We start from the raw sequence: 19,693 nt of genomic DNA, 5'->3' as shown, positions 1-19,693 counted from the left end.
TATTGGTGGCGTCTTTGGAACCGGGACGGCAGCTTTGGTGGCACCTTCGGCGCATGCACGGACATCAACACCATGCATATGGCAATAATACTGAGTATTCATTGCAACTGCGATCTTTCCTGCAAGAACCCTTCTTTCCCTCAAAATACCGGCAGGTAACTTTCACGGGGAGATTTTCTTGAGTGATGGCATGTCAAATCAGACAAATGTCCCATTCTCCGTGGGCCCTGACTAACGACCAGCTCAGAGCATAATGATACGATAAGAGTGAGACGAGATACTCTGCACTTGCCAAATAATCCGAGAGTCGTACCAGCTAAGCTAAAAACATCACAAATTTAACCCAGCAAAAAAAGACAGAACGAACTCTTTCCCTAAAGACACCTACTACCAATTTCCCTAAAAAAAAGGACACCTACCGATTAAATTAATCGTCCTGAAAATTGTCGTTTGAGCTACCAACATCTACGAGCCCTAATGTCTGTGCGAGCTATCACATGGAGCTCGCGGCGGAATCCGTCCAAGGAAAAATGCCTTGGCCCGGCCCAAGCACACGCACTGGGTCGTAGCGGGCCTTGCGGGCCAGGAAGCGGTCCCAGCTGGGCCCGAAATGGCTGCGCCAATGCGCCTGCGTGGGCTGCCGGGCAAGGTACTGCTTGGCGCCGATGCCGCCGCCGGCCCGGCACGCCTCGTCGGCCACCCGGCGGTGCTGCTCCAGGATCTCCTCGACGCAGCCGCGGCCGCACCGCGACGGGTCGGCCGACCGGAGCACGCTGAAGATGTACATCACCCCGCCCGGCGCCGACGGGATGACCGCCGACGTGTTCCCGTCCCACCTGAAAAAGATCCACAAAGATCAGATGATGACTGGCGGGTTCAACATGTTCAGAACTGGGAATTGGAAGGAAGCATTGCATTCTTTCGGAAATGTATGAATTTTTTTGAAGGGCGGTCATTTATGCTTGTTTGGTTTGGTTGATGGACATAAATAGAACGTGGAAACCCTTCCAGGAGTGTCAAGTAAAGTGAACTGGCAACTGGCGCGGTGGATCCCTCCTCTGGGGCATTGTAGATTTGCTGTCGAGAAAAGGTGAAACATCTCTTCATCACCCGGATCATGTCAGGTCACAGAAACAGAGGGTTTTGGATGCAGAGAACCCAATTGATAAGCATTAAGGGTTCTGGCTGGAGCCGAGCTGACAGGCCACACTGGATCTTCAAATCGCGAGGATCCACAAAACTGGGCCGCAGCCAAAAATCCGAAGTTCTGGCCCTTACAAACGAAAAATTACTCACTCGCGCCTGTGTTAGACTGTACAGTACCGTCGCTGTACACGGTGGGGAACTAGGATGCTTGTATGGGACAGACAGGGGCGTCAAGGCGGGAAGAAGAAAGGCTTGGACCAGGACCGGAGAGGGGGACAAGCAACAGACCGTAGTACTAGCCGCCATAGGTGTGCACTGTTGGTGGAAGCAGAGGAGAGTAGACACACAAGCCGGCCACCAAAGCCAAAAGTTGCAACTTGCAAGATACAGCACTTGAAGACAGTATCATATCACAGTGCTGCTAGCCTGCTACAGCCGCAAAGGATACGAGTCCCATGCATGCAAGCCTATTAAATACTACTCCTACGGTCTATGATGGTTTCCATACTGGTTAAGGGCCCTTCTTGGTTAGTGGTCGGCTTGTCCCGGTGTAATCTTTTTGCAAGAGGTGGGTAACAACAGTAACAGACGAAGCAGATGCGGAGCTGGTGAAGGGTGAGCTTCGGTAGGCTCACTAGTTTCACTGTATCTGACGGTTGACGGGCAGATGCAGCGAGACCGCATGATCCGGTGTCGCAAAAGGAGGCGACCGCTACGGGGCTGTGCATCTCTCTCTCGGCTGCTGTAGCGAGATGTCATGGCTCTGTCAGTTGTCACGATTGGGCCAAAGGTGCCGCGCGTTAGGTTGGCCAGGCAAGTGTTTTTGGAGAGGATAACTACGACGCCCCGAGCAGAAGAAAAAGATCGACCAAAAGCCACAAACATAACAGCACTTTGACACTAATTATGCGCGTACAAAGGCGATCTCGCCACATCATCCAATGATTTTCTGCACCCGAAAAATCTTGCAAATATCGCGAAAGGGATGGCTTTAGGCTTTATTTTTGAGGTGAGTTTATTAGTGTAGACTACACCCAACGAACAGAGGTAGTAGTACCTGACAGCTTTACCGATGGTTAAGATATCGTGAGCTAACACTAATTTGCAACAGGAAAATGGAGATGATGATGATATACTTTTGCCAGAGGAGGAAGGATAGATGTGCGTACTTGTCAGTGAGGAGAGGGTAGACAAGGATGGCCCCCTGGAAGTCTCCCGCCAAGACGGTGTCCATGAGCAGGTCCTTGAGCTGAGCGACGCCATGCTTGGGCACGAACATGTTGAGCCAGGGGTGAGCCACGTCCCAGAGCCCCTGGCTCCTCAGGCTCTCCTCCTCCATCCTCACCCTGTTCAGGAAGTCGAAGTAGGACACCTCCACGCTGTACATGTGGGGCCTCATGTGGCTCATCTCCCCTGCCACCAGCTCCACAACCTGCACAATTTTTTTAAAGACCACAAGAAGACTAGCTCGTTACTCCAGTATTCAGCCGTCCTTTTCTGTTGCTGTTCAAGATGTTAACTCGCGTTTTTTATTTAAATTGAAAATTGAAAATTCTGTGTGAATTCAGGAGACTGACATTGTCGACACTGGAGCTGGAGCCGTCCTGCTGGAAGTCATGCACTGCAAACTCTATGCAGTAGTAGACCTTCTTCCTGCCCTCGGAGCCGAAGTCTGGGCTGAAATCGATGCTGGCGGGGAAGGCAATGGATGAGCTGCGGATGGAGTGCTCATCCAGAACCATGAACCCCTCCACGTAGTCCACCTGCTCCGGCATTGAGATCAGGAGCTCTTGGTCCTTGGTGAATGTCTCGAAGCTGTCGTAGAAGGCCCTCACCCATCGCACCTGATGATCACCAGGATGGTAAAAACAGTAACCAATTGTCAAATAAAGCTTAAGAGTAACGAAAGATGGTTGGTACTGTAGTAGAAAAGAGGGCATGTGGCGAGTGCTACGAGGCATGCATGCATGTAGTACCTTCGGAGGAGCTTCTTGGAGTAGAATCCGTGCCCTGGTGATGATGCCGAACTGGCCGAGACCGCCAAGAACTGCGAAGAAGAGATCCGGGCTCTTGGTGCGCGAGCATGTCACGACCTCCCCATTCCCTGCGGCCAGCATACCAAGAACATGAAAAAGAGGGGTAAATCACTGCAGAATTTACAGGTTTAGCGCTTTGTTTTTTTCTTTGAAAATTGATATGAAACAGAGAAAGGGTTTAGGAGGAAAAAAAATTGACAGTAGGCTGCATGTGCGCGGTGGGCGTCGAGTGCTGCATACCTGTGACGACTTGGAGCTGCAGGACGTTGCTGATCTGCGGGCCATGCTTGAACGCCTGGCCGCTGATGCCGGCATTGGACAGCGTCCCGCCCACGGTGAGGTACAAGTAGTCCGTCCAGGACAGCGGCGCCAGCCCGGCCTTCAGGCACTCCTCCAGCACCTCCACCCACAGAGCGCCGGCGCCCACGTCCGCGTAGGCGCAAGCGGTGGCCTCGCCGCCCGCCCGCGGCGCCGCCACCACCACGACGGTGCGTGGCAGGGAACGCGTCTCCACCACAATGCCGTCGCGCGCCTGCGCCTGGCCCTGAAGCGAGTGCCCCACGCCGCGCGCGGCCACGGTCGCCCTCGGGCGCGGCGGCGCGGACGACAGCGCGCCCAGGAGGAGCGCGATGTCGGCGGAGGACCCCGGGCGGAGGATCGCGAAGGGCGCGTCGGAGACGACGGCGCCGAAGTCGCGCGCCGAGGACGGGGTCGGCTCGAGGAGCGCCACCGGGCCGAACACGTCGGTGGGGCTCTGGATGAAGGTCGCCGCGGAGCAGAGGAACAGGGCTAGCACGGCGGCGTACATGCACAGCGCCTTGAGGTCCATGGCTTCCTGGCCAACCAGCTCCGTCCGTCTGTCGAGTGTCGAGCGCGCGCTTGGACAAGTTACGGGGCCCGATGGCGCTCCTTGCTGGACGAGGCCGATGGAAGAAGCAAGGTAGCTGAAGGCGTGGTCGCTCGTGGTCGCTCGCGCGAGCTGTTTGGTGATTGCTGCCTCGGCCGGGACGTCTCTGTCTGGATGGATCCTTGGGTTCCCACAAGAACTGTGGATCGATGGGAGGGAGGGAGGGGGAGGGAGCGAGGCGAGACAGCTCGCGGATATATACAAGCGGAGAGGAGAGGAATGGGTCTCTGTCGCCGGTCGTAAGCCGTGCCGTGACGCGGTCGGGCCCTGAGAGAGAATCTAATGGAAACCCGGAGTGGGGTACGGCGGATCCACGAGGGCCCGGACCTGTTTCCCGCCTCCGTTCGCTCCACACTTCCACTGATCGATCGCGTTTGTCCCAAGAGGATTAACCACTAAACCTTGGGCAAGAGAGCAACTTACATCGTGAAGAAGTTTAAGAAGAGATCCATTTTAAAAAAACCTTATACTGCTATTAGATAACAAGCTCTAGTTTAAAACTGCGACACTTGTTTTGGATTGGAGCATCAATTGAGACTTGGTTTGACTGAGATTTAGCAATCCTAATCTTTTTTGGATGGATATATCGCTGTATTACTGCTAGATTGTGGAAAAAGAAGGGTACTCGTGGCTATATTGGACCCATGTCTTGGAAAAAGGTCTCGTCCTCGTATATTTTATAGAACTGCAGAAACCCATGTACAGCAGTGCGTATTCTAATCGACGGTATATTAGAAAAAACTCTGTATAGTATCAGTATGTAGTGCCTGCCACGGCACGTAGCGGTCAGTCGCCTCCTCGACGGTGGCTACGAGAGCGCACCGATCCATCTCCGGTGGTCACTGTGGCTGACGCTTAGACGGCATTACTACTCTACTTGCCAGCGACCGTTTTGACTCCCACCGCGGAACGAGTGACCCGTCTTGGCTTCTCTCCCGCCATCCCCGCAGAAACTTCAACGCTGGGCTGCGAGCGCGAGCGCGAACGCGAAAGCGGGCGGCCGGACAGGTGCGTGTCTGCAGCAGCGGCGCTTCCCCGTTGCGGCCTACCTGCCTGCCTGGCGCACACCCCGTGCGTCCGTGGCGTGCTTGCTCGACACTGCTGGGCAGCGACACCCACGTAGCACACGTTACGTGCATGCACTCGCCGCCGGCGTCTGCGGCGACGTACGTACCCACGCGTCCCATACGGAACGTCACTTGCGTCGCCTGCCGTCACCATGGGTCTCGTCGGCGCGATACGTACGTGTGCTTGCGGACTATTTTCTAGAAAGAAGGCGTGCTTGCCGCGTGGAAGTTCTCAGGCTTAAGTCACGAAAACCTAAATCCTCTTACGGCGGCGGGTAGGGCTTCGATGGTTCTCATACTCCGGCGCCGTCCTCCGCCGGTGATATGGGGGAGCGTTGGGGGCAAGGGGTTTGTTGGATCCGCGTGTACGGATCGTGTAGATTTGGATTTTAGGACCTACTCCTAGTAGCTTAGGTTTTTGCCGTTCGACGTTATGGCGTCGATAAGGGCTACATCGGCGTTGAATCCATCACCCACTTGGATTCGATTGCTAATCTATTCAAGTGGGGATGGTGTAGTAGCGGAGGCATTACGATAATGGAGTTGTGTCATTGAGATCCGTCGTTGTGACGGTGTTTGCTCCAATGACAGCGTGGTGCTCGAGAGGCAGTGCAGGAGGAAATGTAGATAGTAGTATGCTTTGACAACAACCGGAAGATGGTGGATCATATGCTGGATCCGTGGTTGCCAGATGGTAGATATGGTTTCTTTTTTCGACATCATTGCCGGGCGGGGGTGTCAGATTTAAAATTCGACGACGTGTCCTAAGTGCTGCATCGGCCAAATTCTTTCAACGGCGATGGATTCGCCTTTCGTAAGCTACTTTAAAGGTTTGAAAAGTTGCTTATTAGCGATGGAGTCGCGGCGAGCTTGGACAAAGGGATGATCCGTCACATTTTATTTTTGTGGCTGCTGTGATGGTGCCTGAAGCAGATGACGGACATTGGCACCAAACTCGGATGATTTTTCGATTTGATTGTAGTTTTCCTTCTATGTTAGTAGTCTTTTGTGCAAAAGCTGGAATTCTGCTATATTATCTTTTCAGCTTTATTAGATCAATGTCTAGTGTATCAGTAACTTTGATTTTCATTACACAAATGAGACACGTATTATCATTTGGGAAAAGATGACCCTGATAAATGCCATACATGTGGCACGAAGCAATTCAGCCCTACCGTTTTTTATGACAAGTTTATTTACCCATGGATGACACTTTTAGTTGTGAGCATGTCTAACTTTCTGTTTGGATGACAAGTTTCAGTTTTTTTTTTCGGATGACAATTTTTTTAAGTTGTAAAAAATGTCAGGCGGTGTTACTTCGTGTCACACGTGTGGCACTTATCATTTGGCAAAAGAAAAATGTACTGCATCGACCGGTCAGCCTCATCAAAGATTTTTCTTTTCTTTGAAACGGAAGTCTCGTCCAAGATTGATACCGTGAACCAAGTGTCCAAGTGCTCGCACTCTTGCGCCACACCAGAGCGAGAGAGAGAGAGAGGTGCACCAGTGGGATCGTTGCAGGGTCGACAAATTTCAGATTCTCAATATATTTTGATGTGCACTGTCCCTGGCCAGATATGTATGGGTCGCTTGCTTGCTGCCGCTGCTGACTTGCGTGGCGTATGAATTGCGCATGTGATCTGCCGCTGAGCGTACAGGCACAGAGGGGTGACAATTGGCAAAGGTACACCATCCAACATCACGGAGCGACACGTTGGCGCTGGTCCTGTGTCTAATGCTAGGCTCCGAATCCTATAAGATCCAGGCGATTGGACCGCTCCCTCGTGCAGGCACACATGAGCTGCAAGTATAAGGGCTCGACGAGACTTCGACGGTTTATCCTGCATTTCTGGCAAAGGAGATACACGAGGACGTCCACGGAGGTAACTATTCTAGACCAGAAAAAATGCTTAGTTTTTCTAGCATTTTGAAGTCATAAAAATAATGGCGGTGATTCTTTCTCGGTTGATTTGAAAGTTGTTGTTGTAAGTCGTCCTCCATTCATTGCCTTTCCGTCAATTATTATCTTCTCCTCCCTCCCTCCTTAGAAAGATCACACACCATCCAACTCAAATCCTCCTCTCTTTCCCCCCATCTCACACATGGCCAACAACGTGGCAACGACGACTTAGCCAGTCTCAACCCTAGCAGCCGCATCGGCCCCCTCCTCTTTCCTGTCCGGTGGCTTTATCATGGTGTCGTCCATTTGGCTATCTCAAATAAAAAAAGGAAACAACATATTCATGTAATTGTAGGGTTCGCTTTTCAAGAAAAGATACTTCTAGTACACTTTATATAAGATCTCAGTCATCACAAGAAAATTTGAAGCTATATATGTCAAGCGCTGTAGAATTTGTTGTTAATTTTTAACAAACGGTTCTAAAATTCTGATAAGAGACACGTACAACATGAGATTTACAAGTTTACAAGCTCTTGGACTTGTACAAATGATCACCAACATCCTTGTCAACAAGAGAAAAAATGGTAAATGTTTTAATTGGCTCCAGAAAACCCTAGGTACTCCCTCCGTCCCATAATATAAAATGTTTTTGCAAGCTAATTTTAGAACCAACTTAAAGTTCCCTTCAATCAATCCTTGTTGAGATGCGATGCTCACAAGTCATCCAAGAACAATGTGTGTCCACCAAAAGGACACTTCCTTTTTGTGATTGGAACGCATGAAAGAGAGAAATTGAATAGTCTTCGACGGATCGAGGCTAACCTACGCCAGCGGAGCTACACACAAGTTTGTAGGGGGCATGCCCCCCCCCCCCCTCCCCTCCTCGCTCGAACAAAATCTATGAAGTTTTTATTATCCCCTCAGAAAATTATGTTTTGTCTTTGGCCCCTCCGGGCATTCCTGTGAAGCTCCACCCATGCTAACCTACATCAAAAGTGGTGAATCCAACCCTCAAGGTATCCAATGCGTGCGAGCTCCCTTTCGATTGCCACGGTTTCGTCCAGTACATTTCTGTATATAGTTTTTGAGGTTTGCATGTTTGTCCTTTAATAACACAACAACTCTTGTACATACTTGTTTCTCTTTGCCCTCTAAATTAAAGGGCAGAGCTTTGGTTGATAAAAATCTTACAAACCGTAGTGATCTTCTATCTTTCGTTAGACAATTTAAGGGTTTGTTGCTCCAGGTTTAGTGATAGAAAAGTTGCTTATTTGTCGACCAGTTAACAACTTCTTTGATATCCGGTGGATCACGTGTGGCTTTTGAATGATACTCCCTCTGTAATTTTTTATAAGATCGTTTAGATCAAAAGTTTACAGAGGGAGTAATATTTTTCTGCTAAACAGTGGAACGGCCAAGTTGCACCCGTTTTAAAGTTCAAAAACTGCATGAAAACCAGTGTGCTATAGCTAAAGAACAAGGATCCAGAATGTTTCAAAAAATTGTCATTCTCAAGCATTGATTTATTTTTTTGTCCAGACCTTCACAATTGTTATATCATCATGAAATTTTGCACGCGGGTGAAGCATTCATCATTGTTCATAAAAGAATTATAATGCTTTGATTTTCTTACTTTTTGTGTGTGAGAAAATGCCTCGTGGTTACCGAAGAAGATGGACAAGCTGAAAGTTCATGAAGTACTACCTGATGAGCGGCCACAATATGTTCTTTTTTCCTCGCACGCAACTCGAGGTGGGCCTGCGGCGCGTCCGTGATCTGAGGCCAACTCCAGCGCACGATCCCAAACAGACGTCTGTTTTGCCCGAATTCTGTCCGTTTGGGTAGGGCAATGGGATCGTGTCTGGACCTGTCCTGAAATGCGGTGGTCGTGCGCCCAACCCGCGGACGCATCCTAACCGCGTACATTTTTCTTTGCAAGTCCATAACTTTTTTTCATCCTTGATTTTTGATACATGAAATACATCACCAAATTTTGACTAAAAAAACAAGACCAGAAAAACAAGAACCACATGAATACATTTTAGAAGATATCCAACTTTCATAACTGATTCTGTAAGTCGGATTAGTGCCTTTTCGATGCATTCATTGTTGATCTGTGGAGGCTCGATCTTGCGTGCTTCTTTTTTCTTCGAGTGTAAAGAAGTAGACGTTGCTTCCTCACATCTAGTCTCATATCTAGCCTCTATTCTAGCAACAAGTGCACTAGGCTCATCTCTAGCCTCTATGCTAGCTAAAAGTGCACGAACATCTACTAAATTACGCTCTATCAATATATTGATGTACTCTTCTTCCCAATACCAAAACTTGCATCCATTCTACACAATAAAATTTTAAGTTAGCACAACTAGTCAAATCCGAGAGCACAACCGAAGCTAAAGTAGCACATACCCAATCGTTTAAGCACTTGATGAACACCCATCTGGGATGTTTCGTCGTTGTAGACACGCGGCGCACAACCTTCTTTGGGCAGTCGTCGCACTTAATGAGTGGCAACAGTGCGCCGACGAGGTTTTGGGCTAGCACCGAGCCTGACCGACCACCATTCGTGTATCTGTCGGCGGACCACCGACGATGTAGATCCGAGCGGCTAGAGGAGGAGCCACTACCTGCATGCGGCCTTGCCGAGGAAGTCCATGGCGCTGCGCGGTCTCCCACAGCTGGGCGAGCTCAAGACCGACCTGATCCGCTCCTAATCCGGCCGCGGGGTGCGTAAATCAGGTGGCCGTGCTTGGGTAGCTTGGGGGCGTCGAAGGGAAGGAGGCTGGGCGAGCGCGCGTCCGAGTTGTAGCTGCAATGGCAGCGGCGGCGGCTAGGGGAAGAGCGTAGAAGAGTGGATGGGGTGCGGCTGGAGGGGGAGGGGGCGGATAGAAAAAATATCCTTGTGCCACCAACAGGCGGGCCAAGAGAGGACACGCGCGCACGGCCCGTCCGTCCGCGCATTGTCCGTTACACCTCATGAACGGTTCAAATTTGGATCGAGAATGGGTCGAAAACGGACAGAAAACGGACAAAAACCCGTTTGCATCCGTGTGGACCGTTTGGTGTATTTGTTTTACATCAAACGAACGTATCTGAACAGAATGAGGTTGCGGAGCGGAGTTGGCCTGATTCGCGCCATCGAGCTCGATCGGAGGTGTCTGATGGCGAGATCGCTCTCAACGTCGACCCTTTGCTGCCGTCGCCGGACCGTGGCCCCGTCCGTCCGTGACACCACCGGGGTGCCCCTGCCGTGCCCAGTGCGAAGCTTGAACCAATTATCATCACAGCTGAACTGTCATGTCCCTCGCTACTCTGCCAAAAAAAGAAAAGTCCCCTAGCCACACGTGGCGCATTGCCCTCTTGGCTGAGTTGTCCTGTTATTTCCGCCCTATTCCTACTACTCCTATTAAACCTGTGAGCAAGCCGTGGCAGCATGTACACGTGCGTTGCTGCTGCACCGTTAGGACTTAGGAGTGGTGCACAAGGAACGTTGCATGTGGAGTATGCGTATCCGGTCCAGGCCAAGCTATCCATTGCGGTCCAGAGCGCCAAAAGGCCCCAGCTTGCTTGCTTCAGGTCCCCTCGCCCCCCGCGTCCCTCTCTGAGGCGACTAGGGGGAACCCTAGCTCCCTTCGTCGCCGGCCCTCCTCCACCCTCCCTTCCCCCTCACCGCCGCTGAGGGACACAGCCGGGCAAAGCCCGGGTAGTGCCGGTGACGGCGGCCTCTCTCTGGCGCGTCTCTCTTTCTCCCCTGGCGGCGACGCGAATTCTTCCGGCGGCGGCTTGGCAGTGTGGCGCGGCGGAGCTCCGGCGATGACCCGGTCCTACGGCGGGGTGGATGGCAGGGCACCGTCTAGTGGTGCTGCCTCCGCGGCGGCTGTGGCTTGGGGCCCTTGACCCCGATCCGATCCGGATCTGATGGTGCTTGGGTCTAGGCCATGGCGGCTGGCGAGGCGTGGTGTTCGTCGGGGCTTGTCGGCCTCTAGGCACCATGGGGGTGCCAACGGCGACGCGTGGTGACGCTGGTGGACGTGATGGTCATCTTCTTCCAGAGATGGGCGGCCAGAGGCTTGGTGATCGGATCTCGAGATCCATCATCTAGTCCCGGCAGCGAGTAGGGGAGACATGGTTGCCGGTGAAAACCGAGCCGACGGCAGGCGATGGCGGCGTTCTCGCCGTTACCTTGATGGAGGCATCATCGTGTAACTACGGTCGACCCAATCGTGCTGGTCCGGGGGAAATCCTAGGATCTGGTGTTCCAGATCGGACGATGGCGGCACTGTGGTGTCGTTTCTCTTTTGGGAGCATCGTTTGTGGAGCAGCGCTGGAAGTCAGAGGCAGGAGGTGGAGTGGCTTCGTCTTGCACGGAGCTTCGGTGGAGATGTCAAGTCATGCCTGACCGACAGGTGCTACGCTTTGTCATACCTGGTCGGCAGGTGCTACGCACGACAGATTTTCCAAGTACTTCAAGCTGTGTCGGCTGGTGGTACTTGGCAGCATGGCGCTGAGGTGTATCAGTGGCGACCGCGACGTGCTTAGCTGTTTGCGCGCAGGGAGGAGGTGTCGTTGGGCGCAGTGGTGGCGTCGACGATAGCTAGACCAAGCAAGGTTGACACATTAGTACAGTTCTGAAGATGGAGCGGAGGCAGTTGGCGGCGGCGGCCTCTGGGAGCACGCCGGACCAATGTGTGCCCCAGACCCGGCAAGTGGCTAGGTTGGGGTCTTAGGTTTTAAATGTTAGGCTTGGCTATGATGTCTGTTTGGTATTAGGCTCAGACTATCTGCGCCCCTTCATCAACTGGATGTGTAGCGACAGTTTGTTGCTTAGACGACGGTTTTAGTCTTACTATTGTATGACTTTATAAGGTCTTGTGAGAATAATTAATAAACTGGTTGTATATATCACCCAGATGCAGAGGCCGGGGATCATCCTCTTTTTCTAAAAAAAAATTATTTGCTTCAACCGGTGGTTTCATGCACGGAGAATACTCCCTTTGTTCCTAAATACTAATACTATAAGCCTTTTTAAAGATTTTAATATAAACTACATATGAACATATATAAATGTATTTTAAAGTGTAGATTCATTTATTTTGCTCTATATATAGTTCATATTAAAATACCTAAAAGACTTACATTTAAAAACAAAGTGAGTAGAAAAAATAGTACATACATGAAATAGAAAAAGGCAACACACTGGTTTGGGCAAAGTCGAACACCCTTGTGCGGCTTCTCCAACGGTGTACCACAGGATGCCGCAGTATGATTTAGCTATCTATGAGTGAGTCCACAAAAATAATCTCTCCGCTTTTGTTTTAGTCTATATATAAATTTTGAACAAAATCAAGCTTTGTAACTTTGTGAAGTTTGACTAACTTTATATTTGAAAAAATTAACTCACAATATTATCAGATACACCATGAAATGTATTTTCATACTATATAGTTCTAGTATTATAGGTGTTCATGTTTTTGATATAAATTAGATTAAACTTTGTGTAGTTTAACTTCAATCAAATTTTATACGCGAAGTGAAAAGAAACGGAGGAAGTACATCATCGAACCGGCTGCGGTGGGCATTCAAGGAAGAGAGTAAAATAAGACGCACACGCATGTCGCTGCTGCCCCCCACCGAATTTACACCGAATACTGATCATGTCCAAGCATTGAAGAGTTCATGTGATGTAGCCGCCCACATTTTTGGACATGCGGTCCTGCATCCGTGTCAGAACACGGATGTTTTGGTTGCACGTAGCCATTGTCTTAGATTATATGTATGGCATACATGGCAGCAAGTCCAGTCGCGAGATCCCTTCATGTGACGCGATCGAGGCGGGGTCAGTAACTCTTGCTGGCCACGACACGATGTTCGCCGGGGCCTGCAGCTGCCTCTGCAACTGCAACATGTTGCTCGGCCGCGTGCAGCAACCGCCGGGCGATCTCGTAGGATTCCATGAACCTTTGGCTTTGGAACAACAAGACACGAGCCCATGGGTCTTGCAATCTCTGCGCAGGGATTGGGTGCATCTGGCCTTGGATCCATGAGACGGTGCGTACGAGCTTTGCTTTGAGCTATGTTTGTTAGCGCAACCGTGCGTACGTTTTGGTCCACCTGACCAACCTCTGCTAGGACGAATATATGTTCAGCCAATCGAACGTTGATGCCCATGATGATGCATGGTCACCCTGATGTTGAGCGACCACGTTTTTTTTTAGAGAAATTGGATGATTTGCCACACTTTATTTGGAGGTTTGCTGATTTGCCCCGTTTTAGTTTGGATTAGATCATTTGCCCTATTACCCGTTTTAATGAATTCTTACTTATTGTAATTCAGAAAATGGATGTAGAATGTCCTTTATGCCCCTATATCAGTTTTGTAATCTCCCAGTAATCGCCATGCCCCATGTTCTGGCGTTTCGTGACTTCTGCTGCCGGCGGATCGTGTATATGTACATGTATATGTACGTGAGCTACGTGAGGAGATAGCCTTCAAGAAAAGCATCGGTTGAGTACTTGAGTCAGCTGTGCAGGTAGTGTTCGCCGGAGAGCACACGGCGAATCGGCGTATTGGCTTGTGCCCGGGGCTGCGTACATGGTTGCAGGTGGTCTCCCTAGCCCCTTTGCTACTCCCATCTGTATCAGATATATGAGTTTATAAACAGTGGTACTCCTTCTGTCGCTCGACCGGGTAGAGAGAAGATTAGGCAGAGAAATAGCAAAACTATCATAGGGCATAAAGGTCATTCCACGTCCATTTGCTGAATTATAACAATTAATAATTCATTAATACATGACTTAAAGCAAATGATCTAAAGGAAAAATAAAAATGGGGCAAATGATCCAATCCTAACTAAAGCGGGGCAAATCATCAAGTCCCCAAATAAAACGTGGCAAATGATCCAATCTCCCGTTTTTTGTACCCCTGTCTTTCCATCGTCGCTGATCGTGTAAATATGGGCCCACCACCAGTCGGACCGTCGTTCTTGGCTTGAAGCACAATCTTCTCTGGTTTGTCACCCTCACTGACGCAAGTGGCGATACTGGAAATCTTGGGTTCTTGGCTTATCATGGTGTAAAGCTTACTTTGCATAGCAATATTCCGAGCATATGCGTTCCTCTGAGTGGTGGCCAAAGGAGAGTGCAAGGCAGTAGCTTATTAAGCCTTAACTTTCATACTGATACTGGATACGTAGTTTATTGCCACATGCGACAACAGAGGATGTTTGTACTAGCAATATTATCGCTACATTTCGACAATATGGCACGACCTACTACCTTTTATATGGTGCAAAATCTGGGTGGTTTTGAGAGGCGGACGTAAATCTCTGAATAAGACATGTAGTTGTCGTCGTCAGTCCATACGTGTGTGGATCAAACCGGCCTCTGTCTAATATCTTCTGTCACCTAATTATACTGCTGAATTTGACATGAAAGCGTTTGGACTCTGTCTGAACCAGTAAGTGAGTGTAACCTGCAGTTTTGTATACAAGAGAAAACCTGAAAAGGCGTTGCCGATGGTGATGATCGCTGATGCATCTCCGTCAGCTTTGGATGTATTATGTTTTACAATCGCAGCCATGAGGGTAGCGGATCTAGCACTAGATTGCATGCTTGCATGTCGATAGCCCCATATACTTCTGAATAATCTGGATATCACATCTTATTAGGTCACTGGTCGAATTCAGGCTTATACTATACAGGGACCAACAACAGTTGCCCAACCAACGGTTTGTACTTAATTTAGGTTACCGCGCTTAAGTAAGGCTGCTAGCTAGAAGATAGTAGTGCTATTATAAGACTGTGTATCAGACATCCAAGAAAGTACAAGTTCAGGTTACAGCAGCAGAAACAATAAGCGTCAAGTTGAGAGATTAGGTCAGTGGAGTACTTGAAAGGTAGCAAATGGTATTACAAAATTCGTTCAGTGCGCTTTCGTAGGTCATCAGCAATGCGCAGCCAACATTCTAAAACCACCAAACAACTCGAACCGATATCGACTGCGGAGTTTTCTTGAGTCACACTAAATTTACATCGACACAGTGAAAACACTTTTTTTTCTTGTGCTTCTGAACAACTCCAAATAATAATCCTTCAAAAAAAAAACTCCAAAGTAACAAATAGTTAGGCATGTCCACTAAGAAGCTGGTCTGGTACTGGTAGTTCACAAGCGGTGAACCGGGCATCCTTTTTTTCCGGTAGATCATTTTTCTGAAAAAGGCATCATTTCATCATATCCGAAATGGGCTACTTGGCCAGAATATCACGAGAGTCCTCCTCCCAAAGCGAAAAAGAAAGAAAAAAGACACCAAAGGGCATATAATACTCGTTCCGCTTGCCTGATGTGAGGCGTGTTGCACAAAGCCACAAAACGTGAGAGTTGTGAGAAGCGACACAATTATGGACTTATGAAATGGTGATCTCATGAGATATAAGTAGGAACTTTCGGATCGAAGAGCTATTTTGTCTATAAGTGGAAAGAAGAGCTATTTTGCCTATTTTAACATTCTAAAAATATGGAGCTATTTTATTATTCTGAAAAAAGAGAGCTATTTTATTACTTTGGCAAAGTAGTTAAGAGTTCTAGCAACACTTGCTCGTAAATCTGAACTAAAAAGAAATCACCCCCTCTGTCCCAATTTATAAGATGTATCTAAAAAGTCAGATATCGCTTATTTTAACCAAGTTTGTAAAGAATAATAAAATAAACCATGTTACTTTTTTCGTTTTTATTTTCTCTTTCTAAATGCACGAACATTTTTTTAAACCTAGGATCATTTCTCAAATTGCTGAACAATTATTCAAATTCTGAATATGTTTTCAAACTCGTGAACAATTTTAGAAATTTGGTAACATTTTGCAAGTCCATGTATATTTTCTAAATCATGAACATTTTTTTGAAGTACAAGAACAATTTTTAAATTCATGAACTTTTCATGAAACCGAGAATATTTTCTGAAATATATGAACATTTCTGAGATTTGGAACATTTTTTTAAAATTATTGAGAATTTTTGAAAATTCCTGAACATTTTTAAAATTTGGGTACACTTTTCAAATTTGTGAACATTTTTTGAAATCCCAAAACATTTTACAAATCATGAACATTTTGTGAAACCCGAGATTTTCTTGAAATTGTATATCATTTTTAAAAATTAGGAACATTTTTAAATTCTGAGAACATTTTTTTAATTTTGGAACTTTTTAAAATCTTGAACTTTTTTCAAATTTGGGATTTGTGAACATTTTCTGAAGCTTAAAAAAGAACAAGAAAACAAAAAGAAACGAAAAAAGGGGGCGCGCCCGCCGTGCACTTGGGCCAACCCAAAGCGTGCGCGCGGAGAGGAGTGCACAATTGCTGGCTTTCCGCCGCTTGCCGCAGGGAATAGCATCCCCCCCCCACCCCCCCAAAAAAAACTAAATTCGCAACGAATTTGCTCAAAAAACAAAACTAAATTCACAACCAAACATCATTATTGTTGTTCAAGCCCATTTCAAAGCATAGGCTAATTTGGTTGCCAAACCAATTCAATTCCAAGTCCTCCAATATCTACATCCAAGCAAAGCCCAAGTTGTATCAGGTGCCATATGTAATACTCTCTTCGTCCCAAAATTCTTGTCTTTTAACATGTGAGCTCTTCAATTCGTTTCATTAAGCACATACACTACTTATGCTCGCCGTAAGGCCCTCCATGAACAAGATTTCTAGCCCTCGGTTGTAACACATGCTTTTGTGCAGCGTTACCTAGCTGATTTGGCTATGATTAAGCCGGCACCACGGCACCACGCCTATGCAGCAATAGGCTATGGTTCCTGAAACTGAAAGTGCAGCCCGCTGGATTCTTTCACCTACGGGACATGTCAAAACTAAGGTATATGGAGTTGTTTCTTCTTCCCACTCAGTTTCACAGTTTGCAGAGACTCCATGGGTCTCTTCCTGGGTGCTTTGGTAGTGCACTTCACAGGGTTCACCGATTCGAGCATCTGAGCCTAGGAAAAAAGAACGATTCGAACATCTCTAGAAGCCATGGTGTGCTCTTGCTCTAGCTTCTTCTGATCTTCTGGTGAACCGAGTCGTTGTAGCTTCGGACTACAATATGGTTATTGACGATGTTCATAAAGTGTTGAGTATCATGATTAGTTAGAAAATACGAGGTAGACTAAGATTTATTTTGACTTTGTATTTTAAATTGATCATGTACTCCTATATACAATATATGCCAACGGGACTCAAGTAATAAATAACGACTTCAGCAATTCCTATTTCTCCCTTTTAACATGGTATTAGCCTAATTGGTCCAAACACTAGCCACCTCCCACCCCTTCCGCCCCACACGCTGCCACCGGGGCGGTCGGCCTCCATGACCGTCGCCGGCCGTCGCGCCGCCCGTACCTAGTGTTTATCCGCCGGTCGTGTTGATTGGCTGTCCTAAAGAGTCTTTTTTCCGATTTGTTGATCTAGATTTTTCTCTCTTGGCGGTCGCTTTGATCGTCGTTTTTTTGTTTTCAGATCTAAGATCGGTTTGCATCGCCCACCTCCGTCGTTGACACCCGCACGCTTCTACTCCGGCACCGGTGCGACCACCCGGCCTCCTCCCCGACCTAGCGGCCTCATGCGATGTGGCAGCCCGTCCCGGCCGTGGTTCGCACGTCTGCCCGCCCGCCGCTCTGTGTCGATCGTCGTCGCCCTCATCTGATTAAGATCCTGCATAACCTCGCCTCCACCTCGCTTGGCTACATCTGTCTGCTAGCCCTGACGCCGCGCCACACATAATGGATGGACCGACTGCGTTGTGATGCGCAGCTTGCGCCCCTCTTAGTGGTGGGCCACGTGCACGCGTCGGCTGTTCGCGCGTCCCTCGCACATGGCCTCAGTGGCTCGGCCACCTCATCACCGACCGGGGACCCCGACCTTACGAGTGTCCAGATTGATCACTTGGTCGCCGTTTCGCTTCATGCATGCCACGCGACCCACCTAGCTAGTCGCTTGTGCGCGCCTCCGCATATCCTGTAAAAATCGTCCCCGAGTTCAGCACACCCCTGCATCAATCGAGCAACGGGTCGCCCCGTCGGGCTGCCGCCCAATGGTTCTCCCCGTGGCTGCACCGACTCGCGCGTCGCTGTTGCGTTGCCCCTTCGGGCCGCGAGACGTGGTCCACACCACCGCCCAGAGGCCGTCCCCGCGGTTGCAGTGACCCGGGCTCCGCTGCTGCGCCGCCCCTTTAGGCCGTAGCACCGCGGCCCCCACCGTCGCCCCGACCCGCCTGCTGCCGCTATGTGTCCCCGGGTTTGGCAAACCCGGCGTGATGCCTCGTCAACAACGTCTTCTTCCCGGCGCACCACTACTTCGACACCACTGCGGCCATGACTAAATCGGTGCCTCTTTGCGCCCGCCGCTCCATAGCGGCTTCCTCGACACCATCTACCCCGACTCGACATCGACCACGGCTTCACCATCCTACGCTCTCGGCTACCTCAACAACCGGCACAAAGGGCTACCGCCTTGCTTGAGCAACCTTGTCGGTTTCCACTCCAGCCACAAGTTTAGCGATGCATCGACCATTACGACTGTTGGGGGATGTCTGTCAGCTTACCTTCGGATTCTTCTCCAGTCTCATCGTCTGCGTCGTGATAACCCAAAAGTATAGGGGAACAATTGTAGCCTCTTTCTATAAGTAAGAATGTCGAACCCAACGAGGAGCTAAAGGTAGAACAAATATTCCCTCAAGTTCTATCGACCACCGATATAACTCCACGCACGCTTAACGTTCGCTTTACCTAGAACAAGTATGAAACTATAAGTACTTTGTAGATGTTGTTGGATAGGTTTGCAAGAATATAAAGAGCACGTAAATAAAAACTAGGGCTGTTTTAGGTAAAGAAGCAATAAAGTTAGTATAGCGAGTGTTGGAAAGTGGTGGTAGGAGTTACGAAATTGTCCCTAAGCAATTGACTACTTTACTAGACCAATAGCAAGTTTTATGTGGGAGAGGCCACTGCTAGCATGTCATCCCTCACTTGAAATTCTATGCACTTATGATTGGAAATATTAGCAAGCATCCGCAACTACTAACGTTCATTAAGGTAAAACCCAACCATAGCATTAAGATATATTGGCCCCCCTTCAATCATGTATGCATCAATTTCTATGCTAGGTCGAAGCTTCTGTCACTCTTGCCCTCCAATACATAGTCCTATCAACATACAACTAACCCTATGGTGTGATCCACGCGCACGCTCATATGATGGGCACCAAAGGACAGCAACATAACCACAAGCAAATTAAACCAACCATAGCAATTCACCAATTACCGATAGGACAACGAAAATCTACTCAGACATCATAGGATGGCAACACATCATTGGATAATAATATGAAGCATAAAGCACCATGTTCAAGTAGAGGGTACAGTGGGTTGCGGGAGAGTGGACCGCTGTAGATAGATGGGGGAAGGTGATGAAGATGTTGGTGAAGATGACAGAGGTGTTGGTGTAGATTGCCGTCACACGATGATGGCCCCGGCGGCGTTTCGGTGCCACTGGGGGAGAGGGGGAGAGGGCCCCCCTTGTTCTTTCTTCTTCCTTGACCTTCTCCCTAGATGGGAGAAGGGTTTCCCCTCTGGTCCATGGCCTCCATGGCA

General features: G+C 48.9%; 1 protein-coding gene across 1 annotated transcript; it reads right to left on the bottom strand.

Moving 5' to 3' along the window:
• Positions 1–254: 254 nt before the first annotated feature.
• Positions 255–4,266, bottom strand: LOC125539106 (cytokinin dehydrogenase 8-like). Its single transcript, XM_048702469.1, has 5 exons — positions 3,423–4,266; positions 3,123–3,250; positions 2,724–2,990; positions 2,316–2,578; positions 255–836 (listed from the first exon to the last, which is right to left on the bottom strand). The coding sequence occupies exons 1-5, from the start codon at positions 4,009–4,011 to the stop codon at positions 494–496; spliced, it is 1,590 nt and encodes a 529-aa protein (XP_048558426.1). The 5' UTR covers positions 4,012–4,266; the 3' UTR covers positions 255–493.
• Positions 4,267–19,693: the final 15,427 nt, after the last annotated feature.

The sequence above is a fragment of the Triticum urartu genome, chromosome 2 (genome assembly GCF_003073215.2).
Source record: "Triticum urartu cultivar G1812 chromosome 2, Tu2.1, whole genome shotgun sequence".
Lineage (NCBI taxonomy): Eukaryota > Viridiplantae > Streptophyta > Magnoliopsida > Poales > Poaceae > Triticum > Triticum urartu.
This window is presented reverse-complemented; position numbering and strand designations above follow the sequence as displayed.

What these genes read in the sequence shown, in the direction of transcription:
- LOC125539106 (XM_048702469.1), bottom strand. Translation starts at nt 4,011, where the DNA reads ATGGACCTCAAGGCGCTGTGCATGTACGCCGCCGTGCTAGCCCTGTTC. An exon ending in CCAGCTCCAGTGTCGACAAT is followed by an intron (nt 2,579 to 2,723) that starts GTCAGTCTCCTG and finishes AAAATTGTGCAG; the next exon opens with GTTGTGGAGCTGGTGGCAGG. An exon ending in TACCCTCTCCTCACTGACAA is followed by an intron (nt 837 to 2,315) that starts GTACGCACATCT and finishes GATCTTTTTCAG; the next exon opens with GTGGGACGGGAACACGTCGG.